Source organism: Accipiter gentilis, chromosome 5, assembly GCF_929443795.1.
Source record: "Accipiter gentilis chromosome 5, bAccGen1.1, whole genome shotgun sequence".
In the NCBI taxonomy this organism is placed as follows: Eukaryota; Metazoa; Chordata; class Aves; order Accipitriformes; family Accipitridae; genus Astur; species Astur gentilis.
In genome coordinates, this window is record NC_064884.1 from 12826188 (window position 1) to 12849187 (window position 23000).

At 48.4% G+C, this 23000-nt stretch overlaps 1 protein-coding gene across 7 annotated transcripts in view; it reads right to left on the reverse strand.

Moving 5' to 3' along the window:
• Positions 1 to 23000, reverse strand: part of BCL11A (BCL11 transcription factor A) — a 112211-nt gene that overhangs the window by 49621 nt on the left and 39590 nt on the right. For 6 of the 7 annotated variants that reach the window (XM_049799668.1, XM_049799666.1, XM_049799669.1 and 3 more), the window contains exon 2: positions 18708 to 19037. In XM_049799668.1, the coding sequence (XP_049655625.1) occupies positions 18708 to 19037 (330 nt within the window). Of the gene's footprint in view, positions 1 to 18707; positions 19038 to 20194; positions 20311 to 23000 lie in introns of those variants that run through there. The other variant, XM_049799665.1, reaches the window with a different exon arrangement.

Below are 23000 nucleotides of genomic sequence, written 5' to 3' on the forward strand. Positions count from 1 at the left end.
TGCTGCGTTCTCTGAGTTTTTTCCTAGACTTCAGTGGCTGTTAGATGAGGCTCTCTCTTAGCCTGAACATAAATAACCATAACGGGTTGATCCCAAGCTCCTTTACACCGCTGTGCCTACCAAGTGACTCTCCTGGCTGCAGGGGAGCCACTCGGGATTTACGCCTGAGGTAGCTCCGAGCAGGATCTGCCCCAGCAGACACTCTCCTCCACGCCTGCCCCTGCCCTCAGGTTTTGCACAAGCGCAGAAGCAGGGAGGGGACCGCGGGCATCCTCTACCGCTGCTCAAGGAGGGCTTTTCTAACCGGCTCGGCTGCTTGTTGGGCGTGAAACCCAAAAAAACAGTTGAAGAGGCTGCCATGGCTGGAAGTGGCTCCCTCGGTTTGTTTTACTGTGAGATGCGTCTGGGTTTGTGGGGCTTCCAGTAGGAGGTGGCTTCAGGACCAGCACCTCCACGAGACGGGGGCCGGGAACAGGACACCGTGCTCACTGGAGCTACCTTTGTCCCTCACGCGGGGAAGGCACAAGGCACTGAAGGACCGAACTCTTTCCACAACCATGGGGGCGGGGGACACATAATAAAGCCCCAAACTTTTAATTTTTGTCTTTGCCATTTATTTTTGAGTTAGCATTCAGCGCCTGATGCCGTGGCACAGATAGCTAAAAATGTGTGCGTGGATATGTCATCCATGAACAAAGTGGTTCGTGTTTGTTCTTTATTATTTAGGAAATGCACATTAATTACTGCAGATTTTCTCCTATACATCTACTGTATCTCAGACAGAATTGCTGAGAAGGTCTGCAGAATAAAAATGTATGGGGTAATTAAATGGATATTTATAATTAGAACTTAATAATTTGCATCAGGGACAAATGAGCTCTGATTTCAATCTGTAGTGCATTTAGATTAGCCTGAAGATAGTGTAATTTGATGTTTTATAGTCCTCCTCTCAGATTATGAAACAATACAGTGTCTTTAAAGCAGCCGTGTTTGTGTCAGGAGTGCGTTAAGAAGAAGCCGCAATGAAAATGTTTGACAACGTGAAAGCAGCCATAAATTACATGACAACTGTGTAAAAGTCGTGATGAAACAAATAAAGGGCTGACCTATAATGCATCTGATTCAGCGCCGCACCCGGACCGCTCGGCGCTCATCCCGGCGCGGCAAGCGCATCCTTACGCGCGCAGCTACTTAGCACCGAGAAAACTGTAAATTATCGCTAGTCAACAACATTGATTTTTAGTCGACGTTTCAATCAGTTTGAAGTAGAAATACTACACCGCTCCACCGGCAGCCTCTTAGCCAGCCGGCTGCTCGGCCGTAGCCTTTTCGGTCGCAGCTCTGTTACAGCCCTATTGTTCCCACTGTACAATATTTATCGTGGGCTCTCCAGACACAGGTACTTGACCCAAAGGTCACTGCCTTGTCTCTTGGACATACAACCTACCTTCGCTACCGATGCCACTCACCCAAATGCGGGGAGCCCCCACAGAGCCCGCTACCTCCCCGAAGACCTACAGGATGAATCTCCCCCAAGGGACAGGGTGTTGCACGGCCGCAGCCAAGCACGCGGCCCCTCGACCAAGTGCCTGCATCTCCGCAGAGCTCAAACATGGGGCAAGAGGTGAAGCGGCCAAAGAAAGAGGCGGGGTGGACCCCTCACAGACAGAAAGGCCTTGGCAAAACGCAGGTTGGTTTGAAGATGCGACCATGTCTATTCTTTGCTTCCCGACTTTGCCTGGCCACCAGCAGGGAGGAAGGGCAGTACAGCGGGGATGGCGCCAGGCTCTCGTCCCTGCTCTGCCGCAGCTCTCCTGCCTTACCTGGGGCGAGTCACCCCACCTGTGCCATGCTGTAAAACGGCAGTTGCCCATCTCGCCCGGTACTGCGAGGGTGTATTCATTAACATCTCCAAGGCACTCAGGTCCTCACGTAATGGATGCCGCCGTAGATGTAAACACCACGATCAGCAGATAACAGGGAGTCCTGTGCAGGCATTACACAGGGGAGCTGCGCACGTGCGTAGGCAAGTGCCTGGGAAAAAACTACAGGGGTGCCAAGTCGCTGGGAAGTTCACAATCAAACCAGTTACAGTTTGACACACAACGCGGGGAGCAAGGGAAGAACCGGTTTCCTTCCAGACCCAGAGCCCTGGCACCCAACACCATGGAGCTGTATCCCACAGCCTCTTCCCAGCCTTTGTACTTTCCTCCCACGGAGCAGAGCACAGTGCGCCGCACATCACCAGCTGCTAGCTAAAAACGCGAAGAGGAAGGAGAGGAAACAAGGCTAGGATTTTCAAAACGCCACAATTTGAAAATCCCAGCCTCCTCGAAAACAAGGACTCACAGACCTGGATGCCCGGCGAAGGCCATGCCCTCCCTTCCCCCCTTTCCAGCAGGGACGGCTGTGTGAGATAAGAGCCGCAAGCGCCAAGCAAACCTCCTAATTCCCAGCAAGGCATGATGCTGGCAGCCCATCAAAAGGGCACAGGATACGCAGGTGACCCACTCCTATCTACCCTCTGTGTCTCTAAAAATGCTGCCCTTTGCAGCAGAGGGAAGCCTGTGTTTTCCCAGCTATGCCTTTCTGCGCATTTTGAAATCCACCTGGTGTCAGCGGGATGGAAAACAAGGTGCCAAGATCTTCCTTTGAGGATTTTCTTGTTTGACCAGAGTACACGTTATTCAAATCAGCTAGAGTGAAACGCAGTTAAGTTGCTGGTTGTTCCAGCACGATGAGACTGGCCTGTTAAAAAGCAAAAATGTCAGGATGTTACAGGCTCAGCCTCCTGCCAAGACTGGTAAGTAGCTGAACAACTGTCAGAAACGGACAGCGTAATCGGAAACAAAAAAACAAAAAAAACAACCAACAAAAAAAAAAAACACAACCAAAACAATCCCTCCACAAAACAACCAAAAAAAAAAGAAACCAACCACCCCAAAAAACAAATCACCCAAACCAACCCTGAATTCAGACCATGTTGCCAAGTCATAGGCGTGCTGGGGCCACCTACACCCCCAGCCAGGTGCCCTTGGGAAGCTCCAACCCAGTGCTCGCGCTGCGAGTTCCCAGATAGCATCCACCACAGCCCCACGTACTGCACCCCTGCCAAATCCACCTCTTGCAAAGCAAGTAACTTTAAGAAAAAAAAAATGGTAACCCAGTAAAGATCCCAGTTTGTCATTACTCCCACCACCCTGGCGTTACAAGAAAGCACCTTAATGTCGTGCACAGCCCAGCAAAATTTCGTGACGGCTGTGTAAAGGCTGGAAGCGCAGCCACCTTCACACCAAGTGCAGGTCTGCACTAGGGGGGTCAATTGATTATTTTCTTGTAAAGTTCTTTAAATGGGTGAGGGCCACCGTGTAAAGGTGCTCTCGTTCACAGGCTGCGGACCTGCGCTCTATCTGTCCCTTGGGTTTGCCCTCCCCAGCCAGGCAGGGATTGCCTTACAGATGCTTTTTACCCCTGAATTTAACTCCTGCCGTTTCTGAAATCTCTCAAACACACGCACACCCCTCCTGCTCTCACACACTCTCGGAGTTTAATTTGCCTCTCAGAACACCAACCCCCCCCCCCTTTTTTTTTTTTTGTCCTGGGCCCTCAGGTTACTGGCACGGCGACAACTCTTTTTTCCCAACAGCGAGCCAGGAAAGATGATAGAACCTGCGTGCGTGGCCAAGGGACTGGTCTCAACTGGTTCAGAGGGAAAAAAATGGAGCTGTGTCTTTTTTCCCCCCTCTCTCTCTCTTCTTGCCTTTAGCCAAAAGACCTGGGAGCATTTGATGTACAGTCAGCAGGTATTAAAAAAAAAAAAGAAAAAAAAAAAAGAAAATTATTGAAAAGGCCAGCCGGCTCTGGGGCTGTGACACTCTCTCATCAAACTCTGGACCTCAGCCAAGTTCATCTGTTAATGGAGAGCCACAGCCAGGGCCTCCCCCCTCACCACCACCCCCACACCCCCCCCACTCCCTCCTCTACCTCTTCCTCCCTCCTAAAAAACTAGACATCGATTATGTCTGTGCTTTTCCCTTTCTATTCAAGATAAACAAAGTGCTTCAAGTTCAGGGCACACCCTGGGACCCTTGACAAAGCAATCTATCATCCTGTCTGCTAAACCAGTCTGGCCACACCACCGCGGAGGAGACTAATGCTTCCAGTGTACAATTTTCCCTTTGTGCTGCTGCCCTATTACCAGTAACCTCTTTTCTTCCCTACCTTCCCAGGAGCAGATGTGCTTGACCACTTTGCCTAAGCCCCTCCTGGCAAAGGCATTTCTCGCTGAAAGCAACCTCAAGAATTAAAGAAAAAAAAAAAAAAAAGAAAAAAAAAAGAAGCAGAGCCCCCGCCTGCCCCCTCCTCTCCCCGACTCCTGCCTCCATCCCTACGTCCACCAAAGAAATCCACCACGGAGCTTCATTTGTCCTTCCCCACTGAAGACTTCTTTTTAAGGAGTGAGTTTGGGTTTAAATCATATCCACTAATTCATTCTGACTTGCAATTAAATGCAAATACACTTTTATAGCCAGCATGGAGTGTATTAATTTTAACAGCAAATGACAAAATAAGAATACAGTCCCTCCAATACCAATAATGAATCACACTATAAATCATGTTAGTGGACACATTCGTTAAAGCTTGTAAAGCGCTTTGAGATCCACGGGTGCAACGTGCCATCAACCTACAGAGAAGCATCAGCTCGCCCGGACCTCGCTGCCGTCACCCACGCACCCCAGACCCCGGCCGGGGGACACAGCCAGCTCCCTTGCCGGTGGGGAGACCCTGATGGCACAGGGAACACCCTGCCGAGTGCCGGGGACCCAAACCCACTCCCTGTCCCTCCCGTCAGAGCCCAGGAGAGGCTGGTGCTTCCCAGATGAGCAGCGATAGCGGGATTCACGGCCCAATATTGAGGTTGGGTCTCGCTGTGGGGCCAAGCCATCCGGGCAAGGTGATTTAGGTCAAGGGAAGGGCCTGGCTGGGTCCTCTAAAAGACAGGGTAGTTACAGAAATTAATAGGAAACCACAAGTCGCCATTTAAGGTGCACTTCCTAACAGCTAGCACAGCTTTTCCTTAATGCTCCCGGCTGCAGACAGCTCCTACCCCTTCCCCAGGTCTACACAGTGCTCCATTTGCTTGCCAGCACTAAGATTCTCTGCACCGCTTATTAGCCAACATGGGGGAAAGTGAGGTTTTTCTGGCTCCTTTGTTTTGTTAGGACAGCTGTGTGCCATTCCCACCCCCTCCCACCCATCCTCTCCTAAAGAAATAATTAAATCCAATTAGGACCAGAAAGTAATTTACATTTTGGTTCTCTGTAAGATGGGGGGAGGAAAAAAAGAATCCCATAAAACATGTTGCAATGAAATTTCATTCCTTTGCTACTTATTTGACTGCTTTTGCATCTGAAGATATCTCAGACTGCACTTTCCTTCTTTTAAGGTCTGCTCATTGGTTTTATATGTCGGTGCATGGACAGAGAGGGGAGAGCAGGAAGGTGGAAGAGAGAAAACTTGTTCCCATTCCCTGCTCCGTGAATAAGACGGTTCTGCTGGGGCGGCCCATCCTGCTCCTGCTCCTGCTCCTGCTCCTCCCCTCGCTGTGCCGGGGGCTCCTCCGCCGCGGTTTACTGATTTACAGAACCTTGGTATGTGAATGGCAAAAATTCCTTGGCATAAGTATATGTTTGCTGATCACATTTCAGATCATGTGTTGTTCATTATTATGACTTGCTCAGAAACAGTTTGCTACAGTTATGTGGGTTTGCCTTGGATATTTTTTCCTCTTTTAGTACATTGAAAACAGCATGGGGGGGGGGAGGGGGGGGCGGGGAGGGAGAGGAAGCGAATGAGAAAATGTTTTTGTGTCTATACGTTACCTCAAATGGCTATTTAAAAAAAGCTACTGAAAGGAATACACAATATTCCAGGACTGGGAAGCGGAGGGCGAAAGGAAATGAGATTAACAAATCATTTCTTAAAGACCAATGTAATGTCAAATTTTGAAGTGGAATTTTTTCCTTTGGATGCGTATGGAATTATATGTGGATTTGGTATTTATACACTTCTGAACTATCTAAAAATACATCCAGCCAAACCGATGCATTGAATTTTATCTGGTGCATTATTTAAGCAGCTAGAATAGAACGTCTTTTTGCCAGGCAAGGCACCCGTGTGAGTACTATCTGTAACACAGGGCAGCAAGTACAGGACACATTTATTTCTAAAAATACTACCCCTTGCCTTGTGCAGAGAACTTTTTTTTCTGAGTCCGCATTCTGGCAATTAGAAAAGCAAATATGGCATCGCTTAAGAAAAAATAAACAAGGTTTCCAAACAATGCGAGTGTTTCACTTTCACCTGTGTTGTAAAACTCCGATTAATTACGGAGAGTTTGCTCTGAACTCCTCTGGCGATTCACCCCCAACTTTGCCCGTGGGAGATGGTACGAGCGGGTTTTCCTTCATCGTGTAGGGAACCTGGGCACTCTCCACCCCACGCCCGGCACAAAACACGAACATTTACTTTTTTGTCATTTTCATATAGTAAATTATCCATTAGATTTCATCATATCTTTCTAAAGCAATTACATCAAGAAAATGATAGCGCGTGTGGAATCAATTATGCATGCAGTTGGCCAGGGACCAAAGGCTATGAAGTCGGAGAGGGCAGAATCGTTCGACACACACAAATAAAAAGCCCCTGGCTCTCACAGATGGACCCCATCAGTTCATCTTACTGCCGAAAAAGTTCATGCACTTAATAATTTATTTGTGTTCTGGATACTGTTTCCCAGCTGAATATTAACAACTTTGAACTGAACCATGCTTTTAGCGTGGTATGGGTGGAAGTCGTGGAAGGGCAGCACTAGGTCTCCTCCGAGGTTAAAATTATACTTCTGTTCCTTCCAGAATGGTCATTTTCCCTCTCCGTTTATTTTCTTTCATTAAGCAGTCCCTTTAATCAGGGTATCCGTTTCACCCTTCCGATTCATCTTCTTACCCGGTGATAAACTCTCAAACCAAAGTTGAGCATCAATTACCAAAGACGGACAACTGAACGGGATGAAGCAGAGGTGAGGGCCCAATCCCGCAGCCGAGAGCCGCGGTGCTGCCGGCACGGGGGCCAGCCAGCCAGGGACCCAAGGGCAAAGCCCCAAGCAGGCAGGAGGGGTGGCGGACGGCCTCCGGCGGTGGCCGGGCGCGGACGCCCGGACAGGTTACGAGAGCCGGGCAGGCTTCCAGCCAGGCTGCTCCCAGTTCCCCTCCCAGCTCGCAACGAGGGTTGGACGATTAACGCCTTGCCCGGGCAAGCAGGAGAAAAAGACCCTTCCTTGCGATGAGGCAACTGGAAGACTTGACTGGAAGAGGAGCAGCGCCGACAGCGCTCCCTGCTCCTACGAACGGGGCGCTCCCTCCCAGGTGCGAGGGTCCCGCAAACGCAGAACGACCACCCGAACGCCAACAGCAGCTTTGCACACCTGCGCAGCGCAGGATCGGGCCCGAGGCGCACGTCTTCTAGGCCGGTCGTGCAAAGAAGGGTCCAGGCGCTGCCGTGTCCTGCCCTGCCACCACCTCTCCCTTCTGCCCAGGCAACTCCGGATCATGGAAAATAATTCTTTTCGATCTACACGTACAGAATTTTTTTTAAAGGAATGTCTCCCCCAAATGGGAACAATTTCCTTCTACACTTCCAACCAAGTGTACTTAACATTAAAAGAGAACTGATAGAACATATTTAATTACTCAAGGTTAGACTCCTAATTCCTCAATTCACTAAAGGAAACTTGGCAAGAAGATGCATCATTTTGCTGCTTTCTACTGGAGCATCTGAGGGAGAAGAGCCACTGAGGCAGCTAATACACAAAACATGATCAAAAGTGATTAACAACAGCTTCATATGCAAATTGCATTAATGAAGGAGTGCAAAGTCATCATGTAAATTAAATATGTCAAATCTCTTGGTGAACTTTCAATCTTGAGAAGAAAAAACACCGCTTTAATTTTTTTACATCATCAATTTTCCAAGATTGAAAATCTAAGAATCTTGGTGCTATAAAACAATTTTCACCTTTTTTTTCTCCTTCAGCAGCCTGACAGGCTGGCCTGATGTGTGCCGAATGCACATGTTAATAGGCCAATCAAAAATGCAAAACAATTCGCAATTACTGCAAGGACCTAATGGTCATTAGAATTTACAACTAGGTAATGAACTAAAGTCTGCCCACACCATGCATATTCATAAAGCAATTTAGCCTTTGAAGATTAAAGAAGTGCTTAAAATTCAAATGAGCTTTAGCAAATTATCAGTAAGATTCATCCAAAAAGCAAAAGGGTTTTTCTTCCTGTGATTTCCTTATTTTTTTAATGCAAAATTGTTATATCTTCCAGACCGAGCTTCAACTGAACACAGGGCTCCGAGTCAAGCCAAAGGGGCTGGAGACAAACAGAGGCAGAAAACATTGTTATGGACTTTGTTCAGAAAACTAAGCCCTTAAGAGCCAAACCTATCTCTAAACATGGTAATTTATCAAAAGCAGCACAGACTTGCTCATAGGCAGTATTGTGTGCCGCTCTCCGAGAGCAGATTAACAAGATTTCCGCCACCCTCCAAAAAAGCCTTTTTCCCCTCAAGTCACATCTTCCGTGTAAACAGCAAACGTATTATAAAAACATTATTTTCATCAAAGTGCAGCAGCATTAATTTTAGGAACTCGCTGCATTTAAAAAGGAGGGATGAAAAGATCTCCGCACCGGAGCATGCCACCGAGAAAGTCGCTTTGCTCCCAGGGAGCGAAGCCGCTGCCACCGAGAGAGACGGAGAGACACAGAGAGAAAGAGAGAGGGAGACGAGTTTGCAGGGGGACCGCTCAGCGCCGGCGGCCACTCCAAACTTGGCTCTGCACCCGGCCGGCCCCGTCGGGGCCTGATCCTGCCGGCACCCCAAGGGGTGCAGAGGAGGGGTGCCCCGGCTTTGCCGGCGACCCCGGGGGTGGGAGGAGGTTTGGGGAAGGAAGGCTGTGCCGCCTGCCTCTCCGGCTTTGAAGGATGGAAGAACGTTCAAAGCATTTCTGTTCCCACCTCCACAGCCCTCCCCAGTCTCATGGCTTATCTTACCTGCGACCCTGCGGAGCAAAAAAAGAGGATGCCCGTGGCCATGCCAACGCCCCGCTTTTTTAACATTTCTTAGACTAGGACCCGGCGCGGCGCGGTGCGGTGCGACGGCGGCACCAGCAAACATCTGTATCAGCCACCGGTCCCCGCGTTTAACCGATTCCCCCCGACACCAACATTTCTTCACATGAGGAGAGTTCAGAGAGGGCCTACATGGGATGTGACAGCATAGATCAGAATTAGATTAAACCCAAAAGTTTAGAAACTACCACCGGGTCACCAAGCTGTTGAAGGCCAGTCTCCCAGACTGCCTTCAAGCCATCTCCCCCATTAGGAGATTCCCCCCCTTCCCCTGCTTTCGCTGCTTCTGGAGACGGCACAGGGACGTAAAAACCTCACTCCGAGTGTGGGCTCCGAGTATTCCTTAAAATAAAGCAATTAACTTATTTCCAGGCTCCAGCGAGCGGTCGTGACAGCCTCCCCCCAGCAGAAAGTGGGAGCCGTGGTCCCTGACCCCTGGCCAACACAAAAGAGGCAGCCCCAGCACAATGCCTGCTGTCAGCAACTGAATTATTTTTATACAGGAATTTTTATCTCTATTGTACAAACAAGTATGTGTCTGTGCTGACTTGTTAAGCAATCCACTTGTATGTAGAATAAGATTTTTTTTTTCCCTGCTACCAGTCACACAGCTCTAAGATCAGAAGAAATACGTACTCTTTGAAGCTCCTCAAATGTTTTAGTTAAAAGGACAGCAGTTGTTTTCAAAGATCCAAGAGTATCTTTACCAGAATTTAATTTTTCCTTATTGATTTTTTCTAACGTAACAGAAATTTAACACAGGACAGTTTATAGTTTATTATAAAATAATACAGCCTCTAAATAATCTTTCGGGAGGCAATACTCTCTTTGTCCAAATGCATCCCACTGTGTTCTACCTCCTCGAAGAGAACAAGGCTCCCCAACTACTCATTCCCTGTGCACAACCACTATTTCCTAAACATGAAAATCAGCATCGATAACAGAGGAAACACGGGGAAAAGCCCCTGGCCACCCTCACGCAGTAAATGCTCCCTGCACTTAAGATGCCCTGGCTGAAGCAAGACAGTTTTGCCGATATATTCTCGTAGTCCAGAAAGAATAAACTGAGCAGCTAAAATGCAACGAAACCCAGATGATTCATGCAATGTCCGAAGAAAAACAGCTGTGATGCTGTAGCAAAGTAACGCCGGGTGACAAATTAATTGCTGTGAATTTGGGGGGGGACGGGGACGACATTTTTATTTTGGCATTTTATATTTCACTGTCTGTTAAATCAATTAAGCAAGCAATGAATGCAAAATTAAACTCCTTGCTTCCTAAGGAGCGAGGAACTGTAATGCATGTTTATTTTTAAAAAGGTAATAGTTGCAGTAATAACAACAATAATAATAACAATAATAATAATACCCACAACAGTAATAACACCACTGAAGGCAGGGCTCTTTTTTAAGCCTTTATTGTTGAGCAGTAATTCCATTGTTTATTTAGGCAGAGGTTTTCCTATCTGAAGCTGAGATCAAATTGTAGGTGTAATTGTTCAGCACTTATGCAAAGGAGGGGGAGGATGGAAGCAGAAAGCCCTTGGTTTTGACTGACCAAAGCTCCCCAGGTCTCCCTCCACCAGTGCACCCGCTCCGCTGCGAATTCAGCACCCTCTGAAGCTGCTTCAGACCTCAATACCACCCTGACAACGCCTACCTGGCAGGGCAGAGCTGACGCACTGCTTCTCCTCGACAGCTATTGCACAGGGATATTAAGCCTCATTTCCTTGACGGTAATGCAGTTATTTGGTTTTTGCTTCTTGCTCCGGTCTTGGTGTTTTAGCTGTTTAGTGTGAAACACAGAAGTCTAAGCTCGAGCTGAGCTCCATACCCATCAAAAAACAGGGGAAAGCGGTGGGGCGTTTTAGCAGCAACCTGTTCAGGTAAAAAGTTCCAGCAGAATTGCAGCAGGCGAGGGGGGAGAGGTCTCCGGGGAGAGCAGAGAGAAGAAACACTTTGGTGCACTGTCTGCAAACCCAGAATTCAGCAGCTTTTTTTGGCAGCCAATTTGTTTCAAGTGTTTTGTTTCAGGAAACGTATGTATTTTTCTTTGTGCATTTTGTGGATTTACTACAACCGCTCCTGACAGCTGTTGATTCAGTTAAATGAGCACATTATTAAAAACCCTCTAACGTAGCTGCGCTGAAAAACAGACACCTTTGGATGGAGCTGAAGATTTGAACCCAGAAGAAGATGCAAATGAAACCTCTGTGAAGAGGACGTACAGCCTGGGCTGTGCCTGCAGCCCGGGGGGCAAAGGGGGCTCCAGCCCCTGTTTGTGGCGACTCTCTTTTCTTTGTTTCAACCAGACCCAGATACTAAAAAGGAATGAAAAGCAAAGCAAACGATCCCAAGTATTAAAAATAAATGTTTGCTAATACTTGGAAAAATTACATCCCCAGTGACCTGGCGTTAATGTGCTTCAAACAATTCCGCAGTGCCTCATACTTCGTTTTCTTTCCTTACTTACTAGCCAATTTTGCAGAGGAAGAACACCTATACGAAATGAGGAAGGGAAGAAGTGGATGTTTTCATTTTGCTTTAGATCAAAGGCAAACAAGAACGCAAACTGTGGCACATTGAATATTTTTTTCCACCGCTGTCATTCACACTAGGCTATCGAAGTTTTATACAATTCCCCAGCCCGGCTGCATATTAAGCTGGCTGTGTACAGCTTTATTATAGCGTGCTGGTGAGGAAACATTAATATTCCTGTGTTGCATCTGACAGGACATTTACATGCGCCCATCTGAGCTCACACCTGAGAGCTGCTCCGAGGTACAGTAGCTGTGCTCCGATTGTAAAGGCAAATGAAGAACACAAATTCCCTGCTGGGATCGGGGCTGACCTCACCACACCCCACACCGCAAACCTTTCCCTTGCCAACCCGAGGCAATGCCACCTCCGAATGAAGAATGAGCCGGGGAGCAGCCACCAAATCACCAGCCCTTGCAGAAGAAGAGCGAAAAACCTTGGTGAAATATTTTAAAGATGCACAGCGAGTGCAGCTGGCCAATAAAGGTTGGGAAACAAACTCGCTGAACCCCGCGCAGGATGCGTTGCATACTAAACCCGATTAGAAAGACGGGGAGCATGTTTATGGGCTTCAAAATGGGTTTGGCATTAACACACGAGGGTTTGAATAATGTGAGCGCTTGGTCTCCCCCGTCCATGAGGGTCTGCAGTCTCCGGTCCAGCTCCTGCAAGCATTTAAGCGTGCAGGTGCTTGTTCGGTCCGTGTCCGGCGGGGCAAAGCACACCCAGGATGGGGGTCCTAAAGAACAAACTGAGTTTCACGGAAATTCATCATGAAATGGAAAACAGATCATCCCAACCACTCGGGTGGTCTGTGGGTCCATTAACGTGCCCGTTATTTTTAAAAGTATGTAATAAACCGCAGCAATCCATGTCCTGGTAACAACCGTTGTGGGCCCAAACCTGCTACGCCCAACGTTACCAGGAGGCAGGCTGGAGCTACTGCGTTTGTACAAAGTGAAAGAAAATATGTTCGTTAGCCCAGGGGGGAAAAAACCCCGAAACAACCGATGGTTAATTTTAGGGCCATGCTACCAGTATGAATATATATATATAGATCTTAATCTATTAAAATACGTGAGCTCGGTGTATTTCATGAACTCGTGCAATATCCCAGAAGCTGACACATAAAATAGAGCCCTCCCAGATGGAAGCTGCGTTCAGACGCCTACCAGGCTGAGAAGATGACATCCTTGGACTGGCGATATTGCTGGCAGCACCACGACCCAAACAAAATCACAACAAGCAGAAAGGTAACGAGAGATCCTCAGCGATCAGCTTAAAAAAAAAAACAAAACAAAAAAAACCAACCAAACAAAAAAAAAACCAAAAAACAACAACAACAACAAAAAACCCCAAGTGGCAACGCGCCAACCCATGTCCAGCTTGATGCTAAACGCCTTTTATTGCACAAAGCTGGTACTATTGGATATAAAAACAGACCGAAGCTTGAAGGGAATTTTGTCCAAAAAATTTCCGTAATGAGGATGCGTGCAGGCAAACAACTGGAGGCTGAACTCCCATTGCCTGACATTGCCTCGCAAGCCTCTTTAATTGTCTTTATTATTTGAATGAAATAAGAAAGAGCTCGTGGGCTGAGGGTTGCATATACAAAACGGGGTGATGCTAATAGGCCTCCTCCTCTGTAAAAGAGGCATTACCAAATTATAAGAATGTTTAGGGAAGTCTTTATTTCTCCCACCGGGCTAATTAGAAGGTGTTTAATTTACTCCCTGCCTCAGTTTCCATCACCTGGCATTTGTTGTTGGGACTTGCTGCACAGAGCCTTACGTTTATTACGCGCATTACTTTCAAAGCTTTCAGCACGTGACGCTAACGTGCACCTTTTCAGATCTATACGAAGTTTAATGCGTGCCAGGCTGCCTCTTCAACCGCAAGCATTTTGGATGCGGCGATGCTTCAGCCCATGGTGAGCTCCATAACTAGATATCCCATACAATAGGAGAAAGAATGCAAAACATATTTCTCGTCCTTGAAACCAGAAGATCTAATTTGCAGGAAACAAAAAACCCGGAAGATTCAGGGCACCACGACACTGATGCTCCCCTGGAAGGATCATGCCGAGGCAGAGGAAAACTTTCCACCCTGCTTCTGTGCTTCGAGTGAACTCGTATTTGTGTTTCCAATAAAGAGCCATTTTTACATTAACTGTCTGTAACAGCAGGGAATAGGAAAACTAACACAAGCTTTACCTCGTACAAAGGATGATACCGGTGTCACGTGTTTGCTTCTTCAAAAAATGTTATTTGTAAAAGGCAACGGGGTAAGCTGAGAAACTATTGACTCTTCCCTGAATCCCTGCACGAGGAGCACTGGAGCAACTTTTTGATCCCCTACTTTTTTTACATTCCCACCCCCACCCCCCCCCCCCCAAGTAAATTTCACAGCCGCACAGGCCACCGCCTTTAATTAAGCTTTCAAAAGTCTTCTGACAATGCCAACAATTGCAAGACACTTCTGGAGCTCAATCATGCAATCATTGTGACACTTCTATTTACAATTTGTCTTAGAAAGAGTTTCTCTGACATTGTACTTTGACAAAACAGCCAAGCTGCCGGTTCACAACCTTTCTCTGTCTTATTTACAAATACAGCTTGTACGCAGGGCTCCGAAATCTCAGGAGTGGGAGCCTTTGGGTAGCACCCTCACTATTTTGCCCGCCTGCGACTGTTTTACCCAGCCTGTGCTCTCCGATTCTTTGTATGGGGAAAGCAGACAGAATGTGAATTCAAAATATTTCCATATTCCTTACCCCCCATTTTTTTTAAGCTTTCATCTTTTTGTCCAGATGCAATGCTAACTACTCAATGCAGGCGTCAATAATTTTTTGTCTCCGGAACACAACAAAACGATAAGGAATCGCAATTTACAACCTACAGAATCATAATAGCAACTACTATTAACAGCCCCAGAAAATTTCTGTGGTGTAATGACAGCTGTAATAATCAAATGTACTTGGTCCAAAATTTAGTACCAAATTATGTCCACCTTCCCCCGATTACTGCAGACAGAGGTTTTTCTTAGAGGTTATTTTTCCACATATTTTATTGGAATGCCACAAGCAGCTTGAGAATAAAGGATTCAAGCAGTAAAAATGACCTCCCCTCCTCCTCCCCTCTTTGTACAGTAAATACGGCATCTGCAGATGCACACTCGGCATTATAAAGGGGAATATGCAGCAGCACTCCAAAGTGTTCCTCCAACTGAATCCAAGTAACATTTAAGATCCTTCCTCACCCAAAAAACAACCTTTCATTAATTCCCTCAGATTTATATGTTCAACAAACAAACCGCTAAAACCTGACACCAGCGGACGATAAATATTTCTTCAGCCTTTTCAATAAGTGAACAGCAATTTTACATTCACTGATCTCTAGATACTTCAGTTAATATTTCCCCCTATTGTAAAATATGAGAGCGGATAACTAAAGCCCTGCCGTAGCACTCACTGCAAATCACGGGCTGCCGGTATCTGGTGGTGAGGCTTTGACATACATATTGATGAAAGCTGCCTCATTGGACCCACACAACACATCCTATTAATTTTCAGTTAAATTTATGACATTTCAGCTATAGCGCTGGATCAGCATCACTCAAAATTTTATAGCAAGTCAAAGCTACACGCGGGCAGACACCCACACGGAAGAGACAGGTACGCATGCCTGCACCTATATGGATCTCACAGCTACTGCACAGGTTGCACACATACATATAAGCTCTCGTAATCGTCCCCGTCTCCTGGAAAACGGTGAGGATAAAGAACAGCCTATCGACGGTTAAAACAGACATCATTTCTCCCTGCATCTGAATAACTGGCTGCCTCCTTCCTTGTCTTTAGATGAGCAGACCCTTAACCACTACTTATCTTAAGACGATCTTTCACTGTAACACACCAACTTACTGACTACAAAACTGCAGACAGAGCACATACTGCACCCAGCGCTAACCTACAGCACCCTCTGTATCCAGGGCTAACCCGTAATACCTCTTTCAGCCTAACAACTAATTGGGGACATTTTTACATTGCTACTAAATACGTATTTTCTGGTCTCTTGCCAGAAACAATCGGTTCCCTCAACTTCTGTATATTTTTCTAAAGGCAGCTTCTGTCCTTTTTTCTTTTTTTTAATTACACACACGTATCTTTTTGCATTTTGCATTCTTGCACAGAAATCAGACATAAAATACCAGAACTGGAAGCGCCTGAGGTTCACTGCAGGGGTCTTCCAGAAACCTCAACTCCACCGCTCGCTCCAAGACCCTCACTGGTAATTTTACTGCCAGACCCCACAAACTCCTGGCTACAAGCAATGGGTCGCTCCAGCTATTGCCACGCTTCTTCATGATGCGAGGGAGCTAACCTCATCCAAGCGAGAGGGGAGATGAAACCACGAAGAGGAGGGACGGTGCGAGACCCCGTAACTCCTGGTGCTCCTTGCCCCCCCTCCCACAGCCCGGCGGCATTTCCCACCACCAGGAGCAACCAGGGGACCCCAGCGCCTCTCGGCTCCGACCCAGCCGGGCTGGCGCAGGAGAAGACCTGTGCTCTTGGACCTTCCGTCCACGGGCACGGCTGGGCCCCACCGCGCAGGAAACTCAGGACACCTGCGGCTCGGTCTCTACTCACAGCAGCACTTGTGGCTTGCACCGCAGACCCTCCAGCACCGCACCAAGCCCGCTCCCAGCCGGGCCCACCTGCAGAGCAAAGGCCATCCCTACACGTAAGAGCGAGCAGGATCAGGCCCCTGCCGATGTGCACTTCTTATCCATTGCCCTCCGCTCACCGAACCATTTAAAGTCAGCTAAAGCCACAGCCTTTTCTGAACTAACAGCCCCGTGACGTCCTGCGAGGCCAAATCCTGCTCGCTTCGCGTCACCCGCGCCACGTGCAAGCGTGCTTTGGCTCGCCACGTCTCCCGTGCCGAACGAGTGCCAGAGCAAAACCCTCCGCTGAGGAGTTTCCCCTCACGCAGAACTCCCTGGCGCGGCCGTCCCGCCAGCCGAGGGACCTATCTGGGACCACAGCAAGGAGAGCAGGTTTAATTCTTGCTTGACAGACACTGCGTTTTGTCTTTTCAACAGAGCGGCGCCGTACGTAAATACAGCGTTACATCATACCGCCGCTCCTCCATATTTGGTGATTTAGTATGGCTCCAGAGCTTGGAAGACTACAAATCCCTTCCGCCAGGCTCCCGCTTCATTAATCATGCCCTACGCTTCTGCTCGTTTTCCATCAGATTGCAGGCAGCACATGGAAATGGGCACTGCCCTTTACCACTCTGGGGAAAAAAAAAAAAACACCACCTTTAACATCCGTGGCTGGGAATTGCAATATGCAGAATTACCAGGGTTTTTAAGTCTCATTCAAAATGTAGCGCCGCAGTGCCTGAGCCTCTGCTGCTTCTTAAACATACATACATACACGTATTCAAAGTGATACCTATTACTCTGCAGAAATAGCACATACTCGTTCACATGACGTATGCGTGTGTACGCACATGGCTTTGCATACATACACGTGCGCAGACAGACACGCACGCACCGACACATATTCGCTGCCACCGCAAAACCTTCAAAACTACAGCTCTCCACCGTGATTTGCCGGCCGGTTTGGAGGCCAGGGAGGCTGTGGGAGTATTGCGCTGAACCTCCCGGTGCCTACTGCCCTATTATGGTTTAACTTTGTGGCCAAAGCAAGCCCAAGACAAGCTCCAGCACATCATGTGATGATGTACTGCGCCTCTGACAACGCTGAGCGGTCCTGTGGGCTGCCCGAAGAGAGGTACCAGCAGTGCCACATCCCAAACATCGCTGGGAGGGGGGGTTTGAAACCGGTTCAGGCATTTGTTGGCGTCGATACGCTGCGGTCTCGCCTTTTTTCGACCGGTACTATTGGCGCGGTTTGAAGTGATTTGCAACGCTCGCTGCAAATGGGTAGTACTTTTGTTTACTCGCAGGATTTTAAAAGCAGAGCGTGCCTTGTTACACTCTCAGGGCTCTGGGATTTTCTTTCACGTAGTACACTCTTATTTTTTTTAACCTCATTTGTGAAAATATCCCCACAGCGAATGGCTTTCTGGCTTAAAAAAAAATAATACATATACATATATATATATATATGTTAAGAAATGGAACTATTTACCCTTTTTTTAAAAAATTACATTTCATATCGTTTGTTGTACAAAACAGAACTCTGCCTTGGACATTTGTACGGCTGACATGTGGCTGTGTAAACCGCAAACAAAATCAAGATACATCTGTCAAAACCACATCAGAGACAAGAGAGAGCACAGCGAAGCATTTATCATTTGGCTGAGGAGGCAGGCTGCAGAGAGCGGCCTTTCCTGTCAAACCAACCTTTTGAAATTTCCAACATGCCCTTAAACTTTTCGAATAAGCATGTCTGTGCGCTTCAGCAACTGCCCTCTCTACTCTGGCCTGGCCAGTCGAAAATGGCATCTTAAAGTCAAGGTCGGTGGTGTCACTTTGCCATGGGGCTGTGTTTAATTACAGTCCATACGCTGACAGCCAATATGGAACCAAGGCTGGCTGATGCTCGGTTAACTCTTTCACCCCTGACTTTGCCAAAGACTCAAAAGCTTCTCGCTTTATCGCGCGGCAGGCTCTGAAATCTCCTCCTGCAGCGCTACGGCAGGCGAGACACCGGGAGACGGTGACTACAATGCAGGCAAATCACGAGAGCAGCCTCAAACAATACCAGTAGAAATACCGGCTGGCACGGCACGTGCCTGTTGATCCTGCCTCTGCGCAGGCACTAGGAAATACCGGTCGTGCGCTCACCACTAACCAAAGGCAGGGTATTTAACACGTCGGCCGTCACGGCGAGCAGAACAGAGAGCCAGACGCGGCAGTTTACAACTGCGAACATGCTGCTACGTTGCAACTGAAACGGAAATAAAACTCGCAAACACTTCTCCTTGCTTTAATTTACCTGCTATATGTTCCTGTTTAGGGCAAATTCCTCTAGATGACGTTGATAAACAATCGTCATCCTCTGGCGTAACCTGGATGCCAACCTCCACAGGATTGGATGCTTTTTTCAGCTCACTTGGTGAGGGTGAAGGTGGCTTATCCACAGCCTTCTCTAAGCAGAGACTGCCATTGCATTGTTTCCGTTTGTGCTCAATAAAAATAAGAATGTCCCCCAACGGGAAGTTCATCTGACACTGGCCACAAGTGAGGAGGTCGTGGTCCCCTTCCGGAGCTCCCAATGTGCCATGTTCAGGTTCGTCATCAGTGAGAATGGCTTCAAGAGGTTCGGCTGCAGTTTGAGAAACAAAAGGAGAATCATTAGAGCTCTCGGGGAAAGGCACCGGGCGCGGGGGGAGGAACGCGCCGAGCCCCCTCTTCATGAATATTACACCCTGCTCACAACGTCCGCCTGCTCCCCCCCAGCTAAACCCATGCAACGCGGCTATTCGCACAGCGGCGAGGAGATGAATTCATCAGTTACAGGGAAGAGATTTTGCAGAAGCAGCTGTAGCATGCAGAACTCGGAGAGCGAGCACTGCAACTGTCTCTGTGTTCCTACGTGAGGACAAATTTCTGACTCGACTGAGCGATTCGGTGCTAAAATTAAATGAACAGGCGGAAGAGAATCCGCTGCAAAACTCTTGCGGTACTACGAAGAGAAGCGAATGCGGTGTTTTCTTGCCAGACGTATTATTTATGTATATGAATTCAAGGCTAAAAGCACTGCACGCACTCTCTCACACACACATGGGTGTGTATTTTCCACCAGCCAGACCTACTTTCTAAAATTCAGAAGCCTGAACTACGCGGGTGCGGGTGCAGACAAAAGGTGTTGCAACATATAGATATTGCATATCCCCTATAGAGGCCGTGCAGGTAGCGTGTGTGTGTGCGCAAAAGAAAAGAGAGGGAGAGCCAGACCGCGTGGCCACACACACCCAGGCACCAACACACGGGGCACATATAGCCCTTATAACGCACGTGCATACGTATATGTATGTATTTGTGTTGCTCTCCCTATCAGCCCGTTTGCGGCTTCCAATTTAAAAATTCAAAAGCCGGGAGTTATTCATAGGGGAGGGAGGGGACAAGGCAAATAAATAAATAAATGGCAGAAACCAAAATTATAAAAAGCAAGTGCAGCAGCAATGCCTGCGGGGCGGGGGGAGGCACCTCTCACTTTTCAGCTACTCCTCAGGATTCAAATAAATACCAAATTCACAACCGAGTCCACCCAGAGATATTAGCTAGATGGGATATTTTTTAGTACTTAAGGAAACAAGGCAATTAGTCATTTTTCCTTTTGTATCCCGGAATAAAGGAATGCCTAAATTATCTCCAACGTGTTAGGACTGGTGGCCCTCAGCATCTAAAAACCAGCGTGGCCAAGCGACTGCCACTGTTTCCTTGCAACAGTGAGAAGTGCCTTCTTTAAACTTAAAATACCTTGCCTAACGTTGTCCAAGTTGACAAATTTTCTGAATGAGCTCCAAAAAGCTTCATTATGAGGCTATTTCTGCTCACAGAACTGTCAGTGGATGCTCTAACGAGGCAGACGCAGCTCTTTTCTGTTGGCTTTTTTTTGTGTGTGTAAGTTTGCAAAGAAATACCTTGGCAATCTCTGTGCAGTCTCCATCACTATTGCCCTTCACGAGGAAAAAAAAAAATAAAATAAATACCAGCAGCGTGTCGGTATTCCTCCGTCTGCGTAATACAACACGCACGCTAGCAGCAGCGAGCAAGAGGAGAGGGTACTACAAATACAATACACCTCAAAACACGGCCAGGTAACGCAAGGGAGACAGAATACAACTCCTAAACAGTTAATCAGCCTGACCTTCTTTAGCTGGCTGCCAATTTCACATTTAATGAACTTAAAGCCACAGAGAATCAAAAAATAGATTTTAATTTGACTGCACGATATTGGAACTGATTTTGATAAAGTGCAAAAATCCAGTGAACTCAGGTTAAATTTATTTCAACCCTACCTAGGCTGAATATTGAGGAGGAAGATCTGGAGTAGCTCCCAGTTGTGCTGCGTAAAATAATATTGAAAGAGCACACTACCTCGCCGTACCTCAGCTCCAACTAGGACACCGGGATCCAGTCCATCATTTCTTGCCTCTAGTACTACTTCTAATTTAACGTAAGGTCAACCACAGGAATATGAAGGTTACATTCATATTAATAAAAACAATGTCTTAATCGCTGGGGTTTTCTTCTAAACTTCCAGACCGACAAGATAAGACACACAGCGTGCGTTTCACACTCCTCGGGAAGCCGGGCGAGGAGCAGGGTGTTTCTGCGGGATTGCCGGGCATGGCGTTTTTCTCCCCAGCCCTTCCTTGCGTTCGGACCGAGGGAGTAAATTATTGCAGGACTAATTCCACCAGTAGCTCGCTGCACGCCGCAGACAAAGGTATTTTGCAAACCTAACTTCTAGCTCACCAACTCTCCGCAGCAAAAGACACAAAATAACCCGTATTCCCCTTACAACTGGCTTAGCGAGGAGCTCTGCATAATCATTACTCAATTATAATGTTTTCCCGCGGCCTGATTTCTTTCTGACGCTGTCAGTATTATTTAGCAGGGGAAGGTAACCCGCTGCTTCCACACCAGACAGTTGAAAGTAGCGCTAAACAAAAATAGACTTTGCTAAAGTCTGTACCGACTGGGCTGATTTACAATCAAAACCAGGAAATGAAGTGGTAATTCAGAGGTTGCTGATTACACCTCCACATTTCACCTAATTAATTTTATAGGAGGCAAAGTTCTTGAAAATAACAAGATGATCAAATGTACAGATATAAAACCTGTAACCTCAACATTTTCTATGCTCTTAACGTAAATTATTGCTAATTAACAAGAATTATATACTAATGTATGAAATACGGCTGGCACCGTGTGCACTGCAAAACATTTGGCTCCCGACGGAGGCAGAGCCAGCAAAAATACGTTCTTATTACTACTGCTACTTTTAAAACAAAACACGAAATACCGGGTTCACAAAGAAAACGCCACGATACAATTCACCTGGTCTTGCCACTGATTTGCAGGATGCGTCTTTTAATTCTGGGGCAATCAAAATTCCCTGCCTGGGTCCCTCATCATCCGTCCCTATTTTTCATGCAAATTGCCCTTCCACCAACATGTCTTTTCAGCTTCCCCCCCCATCGCCCTCCTACTCCCCCCTTGTTCCCAGACACCAAAACAAGCGCACCGTCTCTCCGGCAAAACCGGGATGGATTTTGGAGTGTCGGGAGAAAGGAGGTACCGGGGGGGGAGTGATTGGGGGGGGGGGGGGGGGGGTCGAGGCGGGGGGGAGAAATGCCACGGCACGGTGCGGGGAAATGCCCCGGCAGCGCGGATGCGCTGCCGGGGCATTTCCCCGCACCGTGCCGTGGGAAGGATGGAGAGGGGCTGTTTAATCCCAAGTTTGTGTCCCGGGATCGTGCGGTGCAAGGAAGGGGGGGGGGGGGGGCGACGGGGGACTTGGGGTACAGTGGGAACGGCCAACACATTGCGGGGGGGGGAGAGGGAAACCCCGGGGAGGAGGAAGACGAGCATCACCCGCTGTCTCCCGGAGCAAGCAAACTCCGCGCAAAATTAAGAACAAAGAAGAAGGGGGGGGGGGGGGGGGGGGGGAGATTGAGGGGAGGGAGCTGGGCGCCCTCCCCCTCCCGCCGGCCGGGAGGCAGCGGAGGAGCCGGCCAGGTTCAAGTTCGCGGGGCTGCCCGGTTGTTTGATCTCGCTGTGCCTCCTAGCGACCGAAACGGGCAGGCAAGGCAGCCCGCCCGCCGCCTCCGCCGGCCCCGGCTCCGGCACGGCATCCCCCCGGCTCTCCGCTCCCCCAGCTCGGCCTCTCTTTTCCACCTCCACCACCACCACCCCCACGCATTTCCCGGCCCACCCACACCCCACCCCCCCCCCTTTTCCCCTCTCTCGCCGGAGGGAGCCCCCCGGGTCCGTCCCAGCCGCCGCTCCCGCCCCACACGCGCGGAAACTCCGCGCCGGCCCGCGGGTATCTCGGCGAAAAGGAGCCGCGGGGATCCCGCCCGCCTACGCTGCCCCCGCGGGGGAGTCGGAGCCCGCCTTCCCCCCCCCCCCCCCCCCAGCCCGGATCCCCCTTCCCCACACTCCACTCCCGGGGCCAGCCGGGCATCCCGGCGCGGGGAAAGGACACACCCCCCCCGCACCCCATTTCGGGAGGGGGGGGTCGCACCCCCCGTAAGCGTGCCCTTGATGTTGCAAG